This window comes from Equus asinus, unplaced genomic scaffold (genome assembly GCF_041296235.1).
Source record: "Equus asinus isolate D_3611 breed Donkey unplaced genomic scaffold, EquAss-T2T_v2 contig_613, whole genome shotgun sequence".
NCBI classification, from domain to species: domain Eukaryota; kingdom Metazoa; phylum Chordata; class Mammalia; order Perissodactyla; family Equidae; genus Equus; species Equus asinus.
This window is the reverse complement of record NW_027225309.1, coordinates 2,881-22,034: the sequence shown is the minus strand read 5'-3', so window position 1 is coordinate 22,034 and position 19,154 is coordinate 2,881. Positions and strand designations below refer to the sequence as shown.

General features: G+C 40.5%; 1 protein-coding gene and 1 long non-coding RNA gene across 5 annotated transcripts in view; one reads left to right on the top strand and one right to left on the bottom strand.

Annotated features, from left to right (window-relative positions):
• LOC123284044 (uncharacterized) overlaps positions 1-16,964 on the bottom strand; it is a 29,007-nt gene extending 12,043 nt beyond the window's left edge. For both annotated transcript variants that reach the window (XR_011501169.1, XR_011501168.1), the window contains exon 1: positions 14,657-16,964. This is a non-coding gene — a long non-coding RNA (uncharacterized lncRNA). The remainder of the gene's footprint in view (positions 1-14,656) is intronic.
• On the top strand, positions 2,301-17,497 carry LOC123284399 (disks large-associated protein 5-like). Of its 3 annotated transcripts, XM_070503678.1 has the most exons (5): positions 2,301-5,073; positions 6,873-7,108; positions 10,148-10,320; positions 15,212-15,282; positions 16,961-17,497. In XM_070503678.1, exons 3-5 carry the CDS (start codon positions 10,293-10,295, stop codon positions 17,192-17,194), a joined length of 333 nt encoding a protein of 110 aa, XP_070359779.1. In that variant the 5' UTR covers positions 2,301-5,073; positions 6,873-7,108; positions 10,148-10,292; the 3' UTR covers positions 17,195-17,497. The 3 variants fall into 3 exon arrangements, with proteins under 3 accessions (XP_070359779.1, XP_070359780.1, XP_070359778.1); XM_070503679.1 differs by lacking the exon at positions 6,873-7,108; XM_070503677.1 differs by having other exon boundaries at positions 2,301-10,320.
• Positions 17,498-19,154: the final 1,657 nt, after the last annotated feature.

Here is a 19,154-nt window from a genome sequence, read left to right as displayed (position 1 = left end):
CGATCTATTTTAGAGCAAGTAGACAAAAGTAAGAAAATAGAAGAAAGTGCAGTAATGTCTTCAAAGGTCTAGGGAAAGACTTTTTGAATTTAGCCTTATTGTTAATTAAGCATCAGGATAAAATGAAGACATCTGGAAATTAAAAAGTTACCATTCAGTCTCCCCACGAGAAAACAATTACTTGAAGTTCTTCAGGCCAAAAATGGGAAACCAAGACATCAGATTGTACATAATGGTGGCAACTAAGTACAACCAGAAAAAATAAAAGAAAAATTTAAGCAGCAAACTTTTAATGTCGTAGCCTTCAGTTTCCTTCTAAATTAGTTCAATCGCAATGTTTGGTTTGCGGTGAATAATACTTATGTAATCTTAATATTGTACATGCCGTGTATTGGTTTTCACTTTTGGGTGTCAAACAATGTCAAAAGCACAGAAGATTTAATAATTATATTACAGAACAGCAAGTAAATCTCATAAATCTTGGCAATTTAAAGATTACGTGGCAGGGTATCTCAGCCAACAAATTCAAGTGTATAAGAAATATCACTTTATTTTCTACATTTCAGTTTAATTTCCACCTCTGGGAAATATTCTCTTTCTCCCTCTACCTCTCTCATAAGACCTGCTTGATGGGAAATGTAACCACAGACATTCCTGGGCTTTCTCTGCCCTCCTGGGGTCCCACCAAGGTATGCAGTTGCCAAATATTCAGAGAGAAGGGCGCCCCCCAGGCTTCAGTGATCTGCACACCCGGGTAACCGGGAGCCTCCATGAATGACTCTTTGCAGCGCAGCAGATCTCTGCTCCTTTGGGGCTCCACGCGCGGCATGGGAGTCTCAGCTGAGGTTGGAACCCTGTGCTAGGGTCCTGCTTTCCCCAAATAGCTGACACCACTACCTTTTCTGAGGTTTGCCCCTCCTAGGGCTCCACCATGGAGCAGTGTTTGTTTCCCACGTAGCTTCTCAGCACCGCTCCGGCCCTCGCGGACCTCCGACGGGGGAGCCTCTCCTGCCCCTGCTCCTCCAGGGCCCCTGCGTCCTCCTGAACGTCGTGTGCTCCTCGCTGAGCTCAGGTGTGTGGACAAGTAAAACAGGCAAACATTTGACTGGCTAACTCTGCCCTCCTCCCTGCCCTGTGCCTCTCCTGAGGCAATAAAATTCACAGCATGTTACTGCTTGAATGGAAAAATGGAAAAGGGGAAACATGAATTAAGATCACACAGTATTTTTCAGACAATATTAACATAACTGAGAACAATAGGGAGGTAACTAGAGAGAAGAGGAGTAGAAGGGTAGTGTTCTTGCCTTTCATTGTGGATACTGAATCCATAGTAAATTTGATAAATCAAGAATTAAACATTTATATATGCTATTTAGAGTAAATAAGGCAATGACTAGAAAATAAAAATATAAACAATATAATCCAGAGGTGGAAGGGGAGTTAAATCATGATAAATTCTTAGTCCCTCAGAGTGGAATATCAATAGATTCTGTATAAACTTGATAAAACTTGAAGAAATATGATATAAAACTAAACTAAAAACTATTAACAGAGGTGATTTCTGGGAAATGAGTTAGGGCCTAGGGAGAAGAGGAGAAAACTGGGAAGAGGAGGGAGACTTTGTTATTTTCATTTTAAGCTTTTTTATTTTAATTTTTTTAATGATGCAATCCTTTTCTAACAAAAATTAGGTTAGTTAAAAATAAATGACTATTTTAACACACTGCCTCATCAACATTTATAAGACATACTTAATAAAGAATTCACACATTAAAATGTGCCTATGGGCACTAGGCCTTTACTTTAAAAATTCACTATTAAATTCCTTCCCATATTAGGAAGAGCTGCTAAAAAATCCACACCGAAAAACAAACCCCCTTAGCTTTATATAGATAAACAAATAATTTAGCCAAAAAGAAATACTTGAGAAACGACTAGAAGGAAACACTAACAAAAAGTAGCAAGAGTGACAAGGCAATGGTAATGAGCACGCCGTCTTTCAAAAGAAGAAATCATTCAAAATATTTCTTTATCAGAGTCGCAAAAAAAATCATGTCCTCTGGTACAGTAAAACCACTTTAAAGATATATTCCAGCACCCTGCTAAATTCCATCAAAGTTCCTGTATGTAATCTCTATCAGTGCACACTACACTATATATTTACTCCTGAGATCTAAACTTCATGTAAAACTACACATCATCCTGAATAAGAGAGAGTGCAAGATGGCACAGGCAAGCACACAGACTCAGTGCCCTCTTCACAGTCTACTTTCCTTCAGAAGGTGGGCAAGTTCCTTTACCTCCAGCTCTTGTTTTTCTCCTCTGCCAATATGGAACTTCCAAATCGAGGTCTTATGAGGCTTTCCACATATGCCAAGAAGGAACCCAGCTACCAGGCAAAGAAGTCCAAGAGAGACCAAATGGAGAATCTGCTGGGGAAGGAAAGCCTAACCAAAGGGAGAGAATGGCCCCACTTGATAGTCAGCAACTGGGTCCACAAAGATGAGCGAGACGGCCGTGGATTCTCTCACTCTAGTGGGAGAATGAGAAGAGAGAATTAGAAAGGGGATCAATACCCATCCCAGCCAGTGCCTGGCCCTTTGAGCCAACCCAGCTGAGAACACAGACATGAAACACAGATGACTTGTTCCACTGAGGTCTGCCCAAATTCCTGACCCACTGAATCAAGAGCAAATAAAATGGTGGTTGTTTTATGCTGCACATTTTGGGGTAATCTGCTACAAAGGAATAAGTAACGCATATAGTCCCCTTTGTGTATTCTCATTCATGATACTGTTTGTGTCTTCTTTTTTTGATCAATCTTGCTAGAGTTTTATCTATTTTAATTTTTTCAAAGAATGAAGTTTTAACTTTGTCGATTTTCTTATTGTATCTTTACTTTCTATTTCACTGGTTTGTGTACTTTCTTTTACTATCTTTCTATTTTCTTTGACTTTACTCAGTTATTATTTTTCTAATTTCTTAAGAGGGACACATATTAATTTTAAGATTTTCTTCTTTTCTAATATAAGCATTTAAAATTTCTTTCAAAATTCCTTTCAAAGCACCTAATCCCACTAGTCTTGATTTGCTTCTTCATTATCTTTTGGTTTTAGACATTTACATTTTCCATCATAAGTTTCATCTTAAACCCAGAAGTTACTACACAGGGATTTTAAATTTATTTTTCGCTTTTAATTTCTAACTTTCTTGAGTCTATGCAGTTTGTTGAAGTTTTCTTCATGGCCTAGTGTGTGATCATTTGTAACTCCTCCATACGTGCTCAAGGAAAATATGTGTTCTCTGATTATTGAATGTCCATTCGGTCAAGTTGGTTAATTCTTTTGTTGAGATCTTCTTTATATCGTTGCTGAATTGTGTCTGTTTGGTCAATCAGTGCTGAGAGAGGTGTGTTGAATCACTCACGATAACGGCGGATTCATCATTTTTTCTCTGTAGTTCTGTAGATTTTTGCTTCATCAATAGTGAGCCTATTTTATTAGCTCCATACATGTTTAAAATTGCTCTAGCTTGGCGAATAGAATGTTTTATCATTGCACCATGACCCTCTCTGTTCCTAACAATGTGCCAGCTTTCTTTTGGAAAACTGCTTGGCAATTTCTTATAAAGTTAAGCATACCCAGAATGACCCAGAAATACCACATCTATATTTCCCCAAGAGAAATAAAACATGCCCACAAAAAAGACTTGTACAAGAATGTTTATAGCAACTGTTGACCTTAAACAGACAGTCAGTTATTTCTCCAGCAAAAATGGGTTTATGGGGGACCAGGAAAGAATTGCAGTTCAAAGTCTGAAACCATCTCGAGCCAGGTGCAAGTCGCTAGCAGCATGGAGGAGAAACTCTATTCTGGGAGGAAGAGCAAGTTGGGACGGCCATTGTAAACATGGAGTCCAGAGGTATAGCAGCGTTTCACTAGCTGAGTTGTGATAGTCTCTCATTGGCTGAGCTTCTTGGTCAAGAAGAAGTCTGTCTTCTTCCTGTTGGGCTCTGCTAGAAGGTAGGGTGTGAGAGCTCCGCCTTTGGGCCCCAAGACTCCAATTTAATGAAGTTTCTATTTATTAATTTCCACACAACTTTATTCATAATCGCTAAAAACGGAAACAATCCAGATGTCCAGCAATGGGTGAATGGGTAGACAAAGTATTCGATGGAATACTTTTCAGCAATAAAATCCAACTCCTGATCACGCAACAGTAGGGATGGATCTGGAAAGCATGGTTAGAGAAAGAAGGCCCACCTGGGAGAGGACCTACCCCCTTTATGTGTGTGGTGATGGAAATCAGAGCAGAGGTTGGCTGCCTAACAGTGGGCGCCTGGAAAGGGGATGAGGGAACTCTCAGTGATGGAAATACTCTGTATCCCGATTGGGTGGTGCTTACACAGCTGTTTACGTTTAGCAAAACTCATCAAATCACACACTAAAAGATCAATCCTTTCCACGGTATTTAAATTTTACCTCAATAAAAAGCGGATGGGAAAAAAAAAGCCTGGCGATGTTGGAAAGTAACGCTAAGCGATGTAAGGAGAAATCTGCGGTAGTAAACCCTTTTTAAAAAATATTAAGTGAAGAAAACGTTCCAATAAGCTGAGCTGTATTTGTGTGACTAAACAAGGACGTTAAAAAGCCCTGCAAACAGTGAATCCCTTCTGCTCCGAGGAGCGCTTTCATTTTTCCTCGGATGCTGGGGCCCTGGAGCTCCGGTCGGATTAGGGACCCTAACGCCTCACCTGCGCCCCGGCCCCGCCCCTCAGGCATAATCCCGTCGTACCCGCCCATCCTTTGAACCGTGCGTTCACCTTTCAATCAGTTCGAATAGCACAGGGAGAGAACCAATCGCAAGCCTCGTGGGAGAGAAGGGGCGGGCCCCTTTCCCGCAGGGGTTGCTCAAAGGCCCTCCAATCAGAGGCTGGGTGTGGGAAGTTCGGATTCTGGGCGGCTGAGGTGTAGGCGGCACTGCTCCGAGGCGGCGGCGGCGGCTCTCCAGACAGGGAGCGTTCCTTTCCTTTTGGTTTGACTGAGGTTTCACGCGACAGGCTGCCTGAGGAAGGTGAGTGCTGGGAGCTGGAGGAAGGGCGCTGGCTCGCCTCCTCCTAGAAGGTCTGGAAGGGTCTGAGGTGGGCAGTGGCGAGCTGGACGCCGCTTGGGGGAGGCTCCTCTAGGACCACTTACCTGTCCTTCCCGCAGCCGATGGCTCCGTCCTCCAGAAGAGTAAGTATTTGTTGCCATAATCTATGCAGCAGTCAGCGTTTCACCACTGGGCCGTGATTGGCCTCTGGGGCGGGACGATGCTTAGCATCCTTGGCCCCGACCTTCAATTCCAGTAGCTGCTCCCAGAGCCAGCGACAACTAAACCCGCCCTGGTTGGGAACCTCTAGGCAAGCAAGACGAAGGCATTCTAGACTTTCAAGCTGGAAGAAACTCCACTCAGCCAAGAGGGGAACTTAGATGTCCTGTATGTGAAGAGCCAGGCTGCGGGGCTTGAGATCCCAGCTCCAGCGCCTGTTGGCAGTTCTCTCCCTCACCTGTGTAACAGCGATGACACTAACCACCTGTGCTGGTTTAGGTGACAATTAAACACGCCTTTACTATTAACTCGAGCTTTTGCACACACCCTGTCTCTCTTTGTGGAGCATAGTCCTATGCAGTATTTTAAAATAACTAATGGTTTATTGTTTAACATTTAGCACATTAATACTTGCAGGAGGTGGCAAGTCAAATAGTAGAGGAGCATGCTTACTGAAAAGTAGAGTCCTTTGTCACTTCCCCTGGGCTCTTACAGGAGAATGTTATTAGCATCCAGGTCAGAAGAATTCTCATTTTTTATATACTCTGTTGATTGCTTAAAATCATGTAACATTTTAATGGGTTGCATTTCTTGTGCAGATTTTTCTTTTATCTGGAGTTTTCTAGTGGACTGTCTCAGTTATTCTTGTTGTTGAAGAGTATAGTGTGCTTAGAACTTTTCTATCTTCCTATTGCAGACCTTCCCCTTTTTCTTTCTTTTTTTTTTCTTTTGAGCCAGCAACACTTGTGGAGAATCAGTCATCTTTCTCCCATTGGGCTTGGTTCTTTTCTATACCAGCTGCATAGGTGACTCCCTTAGACTTTCCACTTTCCTTTATTCTTTTCCTCATTTGAATGAAGGATTTCCTGGAACACATGGCATCCTGTTTCTTGTCCTTCTCCCTTGTTTTGCTTGAACACGTTCTCAAGAATCTTTCTAAGAAAAGAGTATGGGCCAGGTAAACAATATGATTTTTCACATGGCCGAAAATAATTTCATTATGCCCTCAAATGGCAAACTATGGTTATCCTTCTGTATCACCATGGTAGTTCTTCTAAAATCCCATCTTTTGCTCAATCTTGTATATCCAACTGCCTGCTTATCATCCCTGTCTGTCTAATAGGCATCTCGTGTGTTTGGTTTGTTTTGTTTTTTGGCTTGAGAAAAAATGCCAGGCTGCCTGCCTTCATCACAGGGAAAGGTTAGGAAACGATTCTCTATACTGTCCTTCACTTACTTTCCCTATTCTCTCCTTTCCTTCACTCTTGTCACTTTGTAATGCTGTGCGGTGAGCCTAGAGCCTCTTGTTTGTGTTATGGCCCACAGCTTCCTGGGCTTCACTTCATCTGTCAAGCAAGGCCCTATGTAGAAGCCCAAAATAGATCGTACTATCTTTTGATAACTTTCTTCCCACTCTGCAGTGTCGTATATTTATTCCATTTTGTACTGAAAATTTTTTATTTCAGAATGCTCTGAGGTGGGGCAGGAGGTGAACTGGAATCTTAATTTTTTAAATAATATGAAAATCTATATAAGTTGTCTACCTTTCTTTTCCCTGGCAGGATGGCTGCATCACATTTTGCCAGTCAACTGAGAAAGGATTTAAGTATTGAGATGATTAGAACTAAAATTGCTGAGGAGAGTTTTCTCTCTCAGAAAGCAGACAGATATGATAAATATGAACGAAAAAGACACTCTGGTTTGACGGATGTCAACCTTCCAACCTTGGAAGGTAGAAATCTTGAATTAGAGGAGACATCTCAAGAGCCTATTCCAGAAGAGATGAGTGTGAGGCAAAGTAAGTAAAGAGCTATTGTAATTTTAACTGCTTTGAAGAGGGGAAAAAAGTTGGTTTAATACCTGAGGTTAAAAAATCCTTGACCAGGGGCCAGCTGGGTGGTGTGGTGGTTAGGTTCACATACTCTGCTTCTGCGGCCCGAGGTTTGTGGGTTCGGATCCTGGGCGTGGACCTACATACTGCTCCTCAAGCCTGTGGCAGCATCCAGCAAACAAAATAGAGGAAGCTTTGGCAACAGATGTTACCTCAGGGACAATCTTCCACATCAAAAAAAAAAAAAAAACTTACCAGAAGAATGGAGTTTTGAAATACCATTCTAAATAACTTGATATTTTCTATGACTAAATACTTCCTATTTAAGGTAAAGGCTGTGAAAGTTCCATTCGCTTGTGGAGTGTTGTAAGTTCTGACTTCTGGAGTTTGAATAAGATAAGTGTTGACAAGATTAATTGATAAGGGACATTAAAATAGAAGTTTTGTAGCTAAATCAGGTCTCAAGTTGTTTAAATGTTCACTGCTTCAATTTTGTCATTTTCCAGGACCAGTGAAATATGCAGCCCAAGGGCCTTCTTTACAGGGAGACCAGCTTTACTCTGAGTGACATGAGAAGCCATTATTGGATTAGTGTGTTTATAATCTGCTTTATGTTTTAAAGCATCACTTACGGATGGTAGGGTGACCAGCATGGCCTCCAGAAGACCAGCTGGGAGATAACTGCAATAATTTAGCTCATGGTTGACCACAGTGGGAACGGCAACCCTGGGTGGTTTCATTCTGGTTACATTTTGAAGTTTGAACCAATAGGATTTCCTAATAGAGTGGATGTAGGTTGATAAAGAAAAGTCAGGATGGTTCTAAGGGTTTTGGCCTGAGCAACTAAAAAAATGGAGTGGCCATTTACTAAGTTGTAAAATACTGAGAGAAGAACTTGCCATCTATAGATGGCAAGTCAGGGTGCTGTCTAGTATGGTCTGATGATGTGAAATATAAAGCTGGGCTGTTTTAGTGAAGAGGAAGAAATAATTGAGAAACAGCAATGAGGGACCACCCCCCACCCCGGCCCGCTTCAGGCCCAGTGATATGACCTTTGTGGGAGAAGAAAACAGTCAACCACTTGAGAGGACAACTAGGGGAGCGTTGTCTTCAGGGGAGAGCCAGGTTATGGTTAGATCAAGAGATGAAGGGAAGAGGAACTTCAGGGAAGTTGAGGATATAGGGGTTTCATCGATGATTAACCACTTCATCATCTGAGCTTTCGCATCTTCTGTTCTCTGCCTGGATTATTTCTTTTAAACAACTTTATTGAGGTAGAATTTGCATACCATAAAATTCACCCATTTAAGTAAATGCCTTTTGTTTAGTAAATTTACTGAGTTGTGCAGTCATCTCCCTGGATTATTTTAAACCCTCACCCAGTGGGCAAACGCACTCTCATTCTTCAGAAACCTTCTCGGGTATTCTCTCTTCTGACAAGCCTTTCCTGACCTCCCCAGACAGGTTTATACTGATTCTCGATTGTGCATTCTCGTAGTCTTCATTCCATGCTAAACCAAATTGAAACTGTGCTCATCTCCCCCACGATACTGTGAGCCCTTCAGGGGCAGAAATTCTCTTATTCTTACTTCCTAAAAATGTCTGGTACATAGTAGCCACTCACATTTTTCAAACAAGTTTAAATAAACATGAAAATACATAGTAGAAACCTGAGTTGAGAATCACAGGTGGGAGATAAGGAATCTGACAGGTCAAGGTGTCATCCAGGGATGCCTCTGAAGCTTGACTGAGGCTGGAGGAGCTGTTTCCAAGATGACTCACTCACATGACTGGCAAGTCGATGCTGGCTTTTGGCAGGAGGCCTTAGTTCTTCGTCATATGGTGTCTCCATAGGGCTGACGCGGGGTCGGTGAGCCGAGGAGTCGAAAGAAAGATTTCTTAGACTCTCAAGATCTGGCAGTAGTGCTCTTTTATTTAGAGAATAGTGTGGAATAGCATGGGGACAGGACCCATGGGCAGTCGGAGCTTCTGCTGCTGCCCCGAACTGAGGGTTGGGGCCAATATTTAAGGCATAGGTGTGTGAGTTATCTCTTTATTAGTGCCCGTTTGGTCTGGCCATTTGGCGGTCCCACAACTTTTAGATAAGAATCAAACCGGATTGAGTAAATGGCAGAAGTCACCGCTCAAATATTATCCTCGGCTAAAGACAAAGGAGGATTTTGGGGTGGGGGGTCAGTTACATGAGGTTGCCAGACAGTTTCCAAAGATAAGGCCATCCCCCCTTCCTCCTGGCTCAGAGAGGGAGGCATCTTCACAGATAGAGGTTTCCCTTAGAAATGTAAATGTTTTCCCAACAAGGGGCAAACAAATTCCAGAGAGGGAGGCATGAAGATTTCCTTTACAAATGCAATTGCCTCTGATCAAAGGGCAAACAAATTCCACTCCTTGGAGCCTGCTTCTTATCTGTAGTTTTAAAAGTAACCAGCCTAAAAATCCTCATCATAAACTGTTTTAAAATTAAGCAGCCTAAAAATCCCCATCAGGGCTGCCTGAATCTCCTTAAGGCTCCACATGGCCACTGACTTCCCCAGCGCAAGTGATCTGAGAGAGAGCAGGGCCAAGCTGCACTGTCTTTAATGATACAGTCTTGGAAGCCACACTCCATCATTCCCACACTTTTCTTGGTGACACAGCTCAGCCCTATTCTGTGTGGAGGGGACAACACAAGGGCATGACTACCAGGAGGTGAGAATTGTTGGAGGTCAGCTTGGAGGTGGGTGATCATAGAAGTTAATTAATTTAAAAGTGAAGTAATGGATGCCTAGGGGATGGCAAGCAGTTAATTTGTGAACAAGAGAAGGCAAAAGGGAGAGAAATTTTGAAAGAACAGGGGTTGAAATGACTTGTGTGGTTAGCGTGCTAAGGAATCAATACGAAGTTACTGAAAGTATTGCTTAGCAGCTGTTGAAGTTAGATAATGGTATTTTAGACATTTGGATAACTTTTTATTTGAATGTTTTATATGCTATTTTCCCCCCTGCTTAGGATCAGCAAAGTCTCTTCTAAGTGATCAACGAAGACAAATGTTCCAGAAATACCTAGAGGAAAAGCGACTGAAAAAATTGAGAAACCTTCAGCGATGACCATTTATAGTGGGTGTTTATAGACATGATAAGACTATTTTTCTTTCATGAATACCAGCACACCAACCAAAAAAGGTAAATTTAGTATCATAACTTGATATTCAGGAATAGTTCTTAACCAGACTTTTCTTTAAGAGATTATACTTGATCTTAGCCAAGAGGCCAAGAAGCGATTATTTGAGAGTTTAAATGACTAAAACAACCCTTTCCCTGTAGTCCCTTTATTCACTTAGCTAGTTGGCAGGAGCTGGGAGTGACATCCTAATAGTTCAGAAGATGGAGATGAGGTCTCTCGGTGCAGCCATAGGTAGGTTGACACGGGATAAAACTAGCAAAGCAGTCAGAGCCAGGCTGGACGGGCAAGGCCGGGCGAAGGATCTGGCGTCCACCCTGTCGGATGCGGAGAGTCAAGAGAGGCTTATACATGAGCTTGTACCATGATCAGATTAATAATTCAGGAAGATTACCCTAGGCTGGAAGATCGTAGTCTGGAAGGGGAAGAACTTATAGGTAGGAAGACTGTAGTGAGACTGTCGTGATGGAATAGATGAGACAGGATAAGGGGACTGGGGCAGTGGGCTTAAAGGAAGAAACAGGTGTGAGACATCTCAGGAGATAAATTTGACGGGGACCAAGCAGATGGTGAGGGGTGAAGGAAATTGAAGAGTCGGAGATAAGATGATTCTGAAGATAAATTAGTTTGAGCAACCATATAAATTGTGCTGCAGCTAAAAGAGGGGTGGAAGCCAGGAAAAGGAACATGCCTAAGTGGGTGCATATTGATAATGCTTTTCCTGCTTTTTCTGCAGCTCATTTGGGCCATCTGGATAACAGGCAGTTGGGAATAAAAATTTGAAAATCAGGACGGAGATCCATGCTGAGTGGTGGATTTAGGATATGATATTGGGAGTATGGATGGGGGTTTAAGCTGTAGGGCTAAATGAGACCACTCCAGTAAAGATATACACATTGTGAAAGAGTGAGGACTAGAGAGCACCTTCAAGTGGGCAGAAGTCAGGTACCAGTGATAGGTCAGATTGGCAGGAGAGCTAAAACAGGACAGAAGCTGGAGGAGGGGTGATCTAAAGAAGAGAATGATCCATGAGTTAAGGGGGATGAAGTTTGAACACAGGCAGCTGGATTTGTAAATTAGGTAGTCACTGGTGATTTGCTCTTTTCAAGGTAGTCTCTTGTTGGCTGTGTATTCATTCCTGATTTAAATAAGAATTGAATAATATAAAAGCTCAAGATATCGCCTGTTTTTGTTTGCTTCAGGAATGTCATTGATTTGAGAGACCTTTGATTACTCTGCATGTGACCTTAGGATAAGGTGGAAGTGACCAAAATTAGTAGAATGTAGCTCAAGGTGGAAAGATACAGAAAAATATGGTGTGTATGTGTTCGAGGAGGGCGAGATTGTTTCTGTTTGGAGGAACATCAGAGAAGACCTCTTGGAAGGGGCTGAATTTAATCTGGCTTCTCAAGAGTATGTAAGGCACCAGTCATTGGTCTAAACTGTAAACAGCTATTTACAAAGTGTTATATGTAGGGGGAAAAAGACACACATTGTTGTGTTAAATACTACGATTCACCAGTAGTTTTTTATTCTACTTAGACAATAGCCATCGCTGAATATTGTTTACTTTGTGCCTCGTTTCTTCAGCACTAGATCTTCCCTGAGATTTGGAGAAGCAAGTGGCTTCTAATCTACAGAAGAAGTCTGATTGTGCTTCTTCAGGAATTTTAGAGTTGATAAATAACTTATCACTTTTAATCAATCCTTCTCTTGCTGGATTTCTTCCTTGCTTTGTGATCAGGTCTCCATTTTCTTATGGACAGAGGACAAGTGCACAATCATTGGATTTGAAGGCAAACTGTCAAAGCTAAGAAAGTAAGCTGTGCAGTATCTTTTCATAAACAGGAGAGAAGAGATCTTAATACTCTAGTTTCTTCATTGACCCCTTCCAAATATTTCCAGTTCATCATATTAACAAGGATTCTAATACCTGGAAAATATAGTATGAAATTTCTCCTTTGTGCTCACTGAGAAATATGAGTAAGTTTTGAGGCTTTTAAGCATAATTTAAATCAAACCAGAACCAGAAAAGAGAGTAATTTAAGTTAGCAAGTATCTTTTTGCCATAAATGATTAAGGGTTGGATGACTAAGGGTAAAATTTAACTTTAAAATGGAGACTTTATTTTGTAATGAGACATGGAAGTAAATTATGGCAGTTCATTTTTTTTAACTTTGTCTGCTTTTGATTGTTTTAATGCTGTTCCATCTTGTATGGATTGCCAGGTCAAAGGCCAAAGCCCAAATGGAGCTGACTAGGGTGAAGTTGATAGTAGATAATTGTTACTAAAATGATGAATCGTGCTCCTTTTCTCAGAGTAAGTAAATTCATTTTAAATCTATTATCAGCTTCAATCAGAGTGATTATTTTACTAGAGTTAACAGTACCAAACTCCCTGTTATTGGCATGGTGACATAGAGCAGTTTTGGCTAGATGCTAAGGAAGTACTCACTTGAAATATTCATTGCCAAACATCCCTTATGAGATCTATACCAACTCTGTGTGTCACTCTGTTTGTTTACTGGGCTCTATTATGCATCCATGTCACTATAAAATGCAGATAGGGATATAAAGCACGTAGGGTGGGGGATAAACTTACGGGTCTTCAGAACACCATTATGGACAAAGTTAATAGGACGATTACTAAAATAAAGTGAAGTGGGCAAGGAGGTAAATAGCATGTCTCTTTATCAGGTGAGAAGGCTCCGTTTCACGTATTCAATAAATTGAGTCACTGCCATGTTCCTCTAGGCTCTAGGATATAGTAATGAATAAAGCAACATTCCCTGTTTTCATGGAGCTTACATGTGAGATAGGCAATGAAAAGAAAAATATATAGTATGTGATGGTCCTAAGTATTATGCGGGAAATAAAAAAAAAAAAAGGCAGATGGGGAGTATTGAAGCTGGTACAGGGTGAGCTTCCGATGGGGCCTCACTGAGACGGTGGCGCTTTGAATGCAGTCTCCAAGGAAGTTGCAGAGTGCACTGTGGGAAGAGTTTTCTATCCAGGAGAAGATTTTTCCAGACAAAATTCAAAAGTTTTGAAGCGAAAACATGCTGGTATGTTTAAGGACTCTCAGAAGATTATAGTCAGCTATTTAGAATAGCTTAGGCTATTGGCATTTTCAAAATTCTAGGATTCTACAAAAAGTTTGTAAGGAAATCTATATAATGGAAAACTTTTTTCATCTCATCTTATTTGGGGTGGTGGATTTTTTGCTGGGTCATTTACAATAGATTTCAGATGAGGGGTCAAAATACCGATTGAAAATGTGGTAATTTGATTCATCAAGCAATTAAATCACATACCACCTAATCTTTTCAATAGATCATTAATAGGAGTGATGTTCGAGCAACACGATCTGGTCAAAGACAAACCTCTGAAAAGAAAGTGTCCAACGAGAAAAAGGTAGCTTATTATTATAAGCTCTGACGTTGCCGCAACAATGCTTTAGTAATTACCGAAAGCATTTAATTTCATGGTTCCCGCAGCAGGGCAGCCTGCAATGCCCACGTGCGTGAGAACCACTCGGTCGATGACTCAAAGAGCGAAGCAGACCTCGGGGGCAGGCACCGCCAGTGCAGCCTCTGCGGGAGCAGCCTTGGCTGTGCCGGCCACGCGAGCGGCACGTGGTGAGAACTGTTCCTTCATCAGTGGCTGAAGTAGAATGCTCTGGTCCCTGAGGTTTTTCGTGTTCAGTTTTTAAAGTCATCGTGTACTTCTTTGAGTAGGCGAGGAGGAAACGGGAGATTCCAGGTCCCGAAGACAGGTTCAGTGCCCCACCATCCAGTTAGCACACAGTGGGCGCTCAAGCGGTGAAGCATGTGCACCGGTGGGCAGCGCCACAAAGTGAAGATTAATGGCCCCAGTAAATTACAGCCCATTTGTTTGGTGGAATACAGTGTAGCGTTTAAGAACGATCCTGTGAAAGACACTTCATGACATGGTCCAGGATGTATTAAGTGGGCAAAGAAAACAGGTCCAATTCTGAACAGTGTGATCACAATTCTAAAATATGTATGTGAATATGTGAACATAGGAAAAAAACTGGAAAAGCATACCCTGAATTGTCAGCAGTGATGATTTCTGAATAAGGTCATCTTGAGTGATTTTTATTTATTTATTTTTTGAGGAAGATTAGCCCTGAGCTAACATCTGCCGCTAATCCTCCTCTTTCTTGCTGAGGAAGAGTGGCTCGGAGCTAACATCCGTGCCCATCTTCCTCTGCTTTATATGTGGGACACCCACCACAGCATGTTTTCGACAGGCAGTGGGTGGGTCCGCACCCGGGATCTGAGCACCTGGGCTGCCAAAGCAGAAGCGTGAACTTACCTGCTGCGCAGCGGGGCCAGCCCCTCTGGGGTGATGTTTTTTGCGCTTTGCTTTTCCTGATTTTCTATAATAAATATGCATTTGATAGTCAGAGGCAAAAGGTAAAATACTTTAGCACCTTTGGTTTTGTAAACAGATATCCTATACTTGGCAGGAAGTTTTATCTGTATTTATCGTATTTAAATAGGGTATTTTAAATAGGATATTTTAAAATGACTTTTAATCATAAAATCCATTAAGGCATAGATTCATATTGTTGCCTTTTTTTCTTTCCCAAATTACCTAGTACTTTTTAATTTTTTTCGAGGAAGATTGGCCTTGAGCTAACATCTGTGCCCATCTTCCTCTAGTTTATATGTGGGACAGCTGCCACAGCATGGCTTGATAAGCAGTGCATAGGTCCATGCCCAGGGTCTGAACCAGCAAACCCCGGGCCACCAAAGTGGAGTGTATGAACTCAGCTGCTATGCCACTGGACCGGCTCCTTACCTAGCATTTTTAATGCAGAATTTTCTATCTAGTCAAAATGGATCTGTTATGTCATTTTTATTTTAGATAATATAACAGAAAGAAAAGTACCAGATCAAGGAAGGCCTGCCAAAAAGATCGAAGAAGAACCAGGCAAGGTAGAGTATAAGTATCTGTTTATTTCTAGACATTTGGAAAATCTCATTTTTATTTTCATGAAGCTGAAATTAAGCTTACAAAACTGCTTCAAGAGGTTAACCTCCACGTGTGTGAAAACCTCTTGAAGCACAAGGAAGCGTCAAGAGGGTTTACTGTTATGGTTTGTGAGGTGTCTCATCTTTAAAACCTTATAGGTAGAGAATGTGTAGTTTGGTTAACAGAAGAGAGAAAATAAAAACACAGCTGACGGAAACCTTCATGTGAGCATCGGCTAGGAGATGGGTGCAGTGGGTGAAATGCGTTGACTCTGGATTCAGCTAGGCCTGAGTTTGCCTATTGTCTCGCTTCCAATTGGCTATATAATCTTGGGGAAGCTATGAGTTTGTTCTCCCAGCTGTAACATGTAATATCTACACAGAGTAGTTTCAAGAATGAAATCACCTGACGTTTCTGACAGCATCTAGCATAGTGCCTGGTAGAGTCTTCAAAAAGAGCCACCATTTCGAGGACCCAATCCCTTAATTTATAATCCATGCTATAATTCCTTAGCCTTAAAAAAAAAAAACAAAGTTATGCCAAAGTGTAAGAAACCTGGCTAGGTTCTTACCAAAAATCAGACATAGATCCTCCAAGGAAGGCAGTACAGGGTGATCTTCACAGGCGAGCAGCTGGACCTCACAGCTCCTCCCTCAAGGTTGGTTTTCTCCTTAAGGATTATCGCTAGTGTCTACCTTTGCAGCCACACAGGCCTCAAGCACAGTGTTACCCTTAAACTCTAGTCCGGGTAGAAATACGTATCTCATTAAAACTCAGAAACGTAGAAACCTCTAAAAATTATGTTGAAATGAGTGGATTAAATTGGCAAAGGTGGTTGAAAGGTACAAACTTCCAGTTATAAAATAAGTAAGTAGAGAATGTAATGTACTGCATGGTGACTACAGTTAATAATATTGTATATTTGAAAGTTGCTAAGAGTAGATCTTAAAAGTTCTCATCACAAGAAAACAAAATTTGTAACTGTGCATGGTGATGGATGTTAACTAGACTAACTGGGGTGATCATTGCACAATATACAAATATTGAATCATGTTGTATACCTGAAACTAATGTAATGTTGTATGCCAATTATATTACAGTAAAAAAAAACTACCAAATAACAAATTGACTTGAAAAAGAAAATACGCTTCACATTTTATATGGTTAATCTTATTGTGCCACATTGAAAAATAGTTTTGCTCATATGATAAACTTATTTATAATAATCCAAAGTTATTAAAAAAGATTATGTCCTTGACAATACTGGTAATCCAATAAACATTGGATTTCTGATTCTCAAACCTTTGTAATTATCAATATAATTTAAGTAAAAAGATACGTATTTGTTAGGTGAGTGAATTTTTCCACCTTAGTTTTCATATATTTTAATTTTTGGTAATACCTAAAACCTATTACATAGTTTTTTTAATATGGATTGGTTCTCCCTCTTTCTGGACCATAGCAATGGTTTATGTAGCTGGTCTTCTGACTCCATGTAAACATTTAATTGTATTTGTTTTTGTTTCTTAAATTATGTACGTGGGATATATCTCTTAACTTTCACATTTTCGGGCCTAAAAAATTGGTGGAATATATCCCAAGAAGAGAGACTCTCACTCTATTCTGTTTATTCACATCCAGGTCATGTCTTTTAAAGTTGATAGCGAAGTAAATACTTTGGAATCACAAACCAGTGTGACAAACGGAAGGGATCCAGATGGAGTCTTATCCAAAGTGGAAAAGTTACCTGAGACAAATCCTGCAGAAGTGAAAGGGAGGCCATCCTTCGCACCAGTAGATTTTCTGTTTCGGCCACCAGATGGTCTGAAGAGCTATGACGTAACACCTAGACTCCAACAAGCACCGCTACTTTGACAGCCAGTGACAGAATGAGATGTTATTAATGAATTCCTTGCTGACATGGAGAACGAATGCCTTTCTTAAATTTGGCCTGTGCTTTTTAAGTTATTTAGTTAGTAAACTATGTTCATTACAAATCATGAAAATTTGACCTCTCCAAAAAATTTTTCAGAAGGATACAATAATGTATTTGACAGATTTGATATTTTCTGTGCATTATTATTTTCACGATTCAATTTGCTTTTTTTTGCTTTTAAGAAGTGACTTAATTGCAACACTTAGAAATAAATTTTTAGAAAGAAGAAATTGCTATACTGCAGCTCAGACATGGTTTGGATTTTTTTGTTTGTGTTTTTTTTACTGAGTACTACTTTATAAAAGCTATCTCAAAAGACAAAATGATTAACTTGTAAAGTGGGGAGAAAAAATCAGTTTGAATCTTTACAAGAAATGGCAAGGTTGCTTTCCAAAGGCTGGCTGGCGGCAGATTGACCGAGAACTGCTCTGCGGCATCTGAGACTCCTAAGTGTGTATGTCCGGTTGAGAGGGCTTTGCATCTGTGGATCTCATCACAGGGGGCAGAGACGGGCCTTCCCGCTGGAGGTGTTTACGGTTTTTCCCTCTAGATTAGACATGTTTTAAAAAACAGAAACATATTTCTATTTTATCCCATGTTTTTAAAAAACAACATAATTTTGAAATCCTTCAGTGAGATGTATGGGTTCATGTTTTACGAAGTGTATTTTTGCTCTTGCTTAGTGATGAGGCTCCAGAAGTAACAAAAGAAATGTTGGCACACAAAAGTGAAACTTCAGTACATCAAGATTCCGACGAATTACGCCGTCCTTTGAGTTCTCTGACAGTTGGGAGCACAGGTATGGTATTTTCATGAATTTTTTACTTGTTTCTCTGGGTTATGGTTTATCAGAGATCGTTTAGAGTCTTTTCCACCATGTGTCTCACCATGTAGCTCAGGGTGTGATCTCAGGGTCAGAAGAGACGGAAAAGCATGGGGAGGGCTATCTGGAAACAGAGCTGGAATGAGGACTGCAGACTGAGAGGAGGACCGAAATGTAAATTTCAAGAGATGAAGAACATTGAGAGACACTGTAAAAGGAGATCTGATGAATGAAATCTTTGAGGCAGAAATAAAATTTTATTTAAATTTTAAATTTATTTACAATTTTAAATTTCAATGTTGAAAAAATTGAAGGATTTAAGAAATTTGTCTTGTGGGGGATGTCATTATAGGAGTTGCTGCTTTGAAATGTATATGTAATGTTTTCTTTAATCTATAGATCGTGTCTTAAATAAAAATGAAACTACTACTGAAAATTTACATGGCTTTCCAATAAAAGAAGTCCCATCACTTGAAATAAAGGAGGATCAGACATCTCAGCAGCGACATGTGCTGCATTTCAGGTCTGTGCGTTTGTTCCCAGTGTAAGCATTTTGTATTAATGTCTAGACATTTAAAACCAAAATTAAACTATTTTAACCTTAATATAATACGTAGATGAATTAGGAGGAAACTGACCTTGAGTGATTTTTATTTATCTTTTAAATTAAAAATCTTTTTCAATGGCTAGTATATTCATGTGGTTGCTAACTTAAAAGATAGAAAGAGGTACAAGTGAGAAGCCTTTTTTCCAACTCTGCTCCCAACCCTACAGTTCGAACCTTCCACAGAGGCAAGTGTTATTCATTTCTTGTGAATTCTTCCAGAGATACATAATGCATATGTAGATAAACTTTTTTTAAATGTAAACAGTAGCATACTATTCTGTTTTCATTTAATGTTAAATGTAGGAGATATTCCATTTGAGTCCTTTAAGAACTTTCTCATGCTGTTTTTGTGTGTGTTTTAATGGCCGCATGGTATCCAATTGTATGGCTACACCACGATTTACTTAGTAGGTCCCTGTTGCTGGTTGTTTCCATTGAGTTCAGTCTGTAGTATTACTGTCAAGCCTGC

Excerpts from the sequence above, each read along its gene's own strand:
- LOC123284399 (XM_070503679.1), top strand. The coding sequence starts at position 10,293 with ATGAATACCAGCACACCAACCAAAAAAG. Across the intron at positions 10,321-15,211 it reads CAGCACACCAACCAAAAAAG|ATAATATAACAGAAAGAAAA; the intron begins GTAAATTTAGTA and ends TTTTTATTTTAG. Across the intron at positions 15,283-16,960 it reads TCGAAGAAGAACCAGGCAAG|GTCATGTCTTTTAAAGTTGA; the intron begins GTAGAGTATAAG and ends ATTCACATCCAG.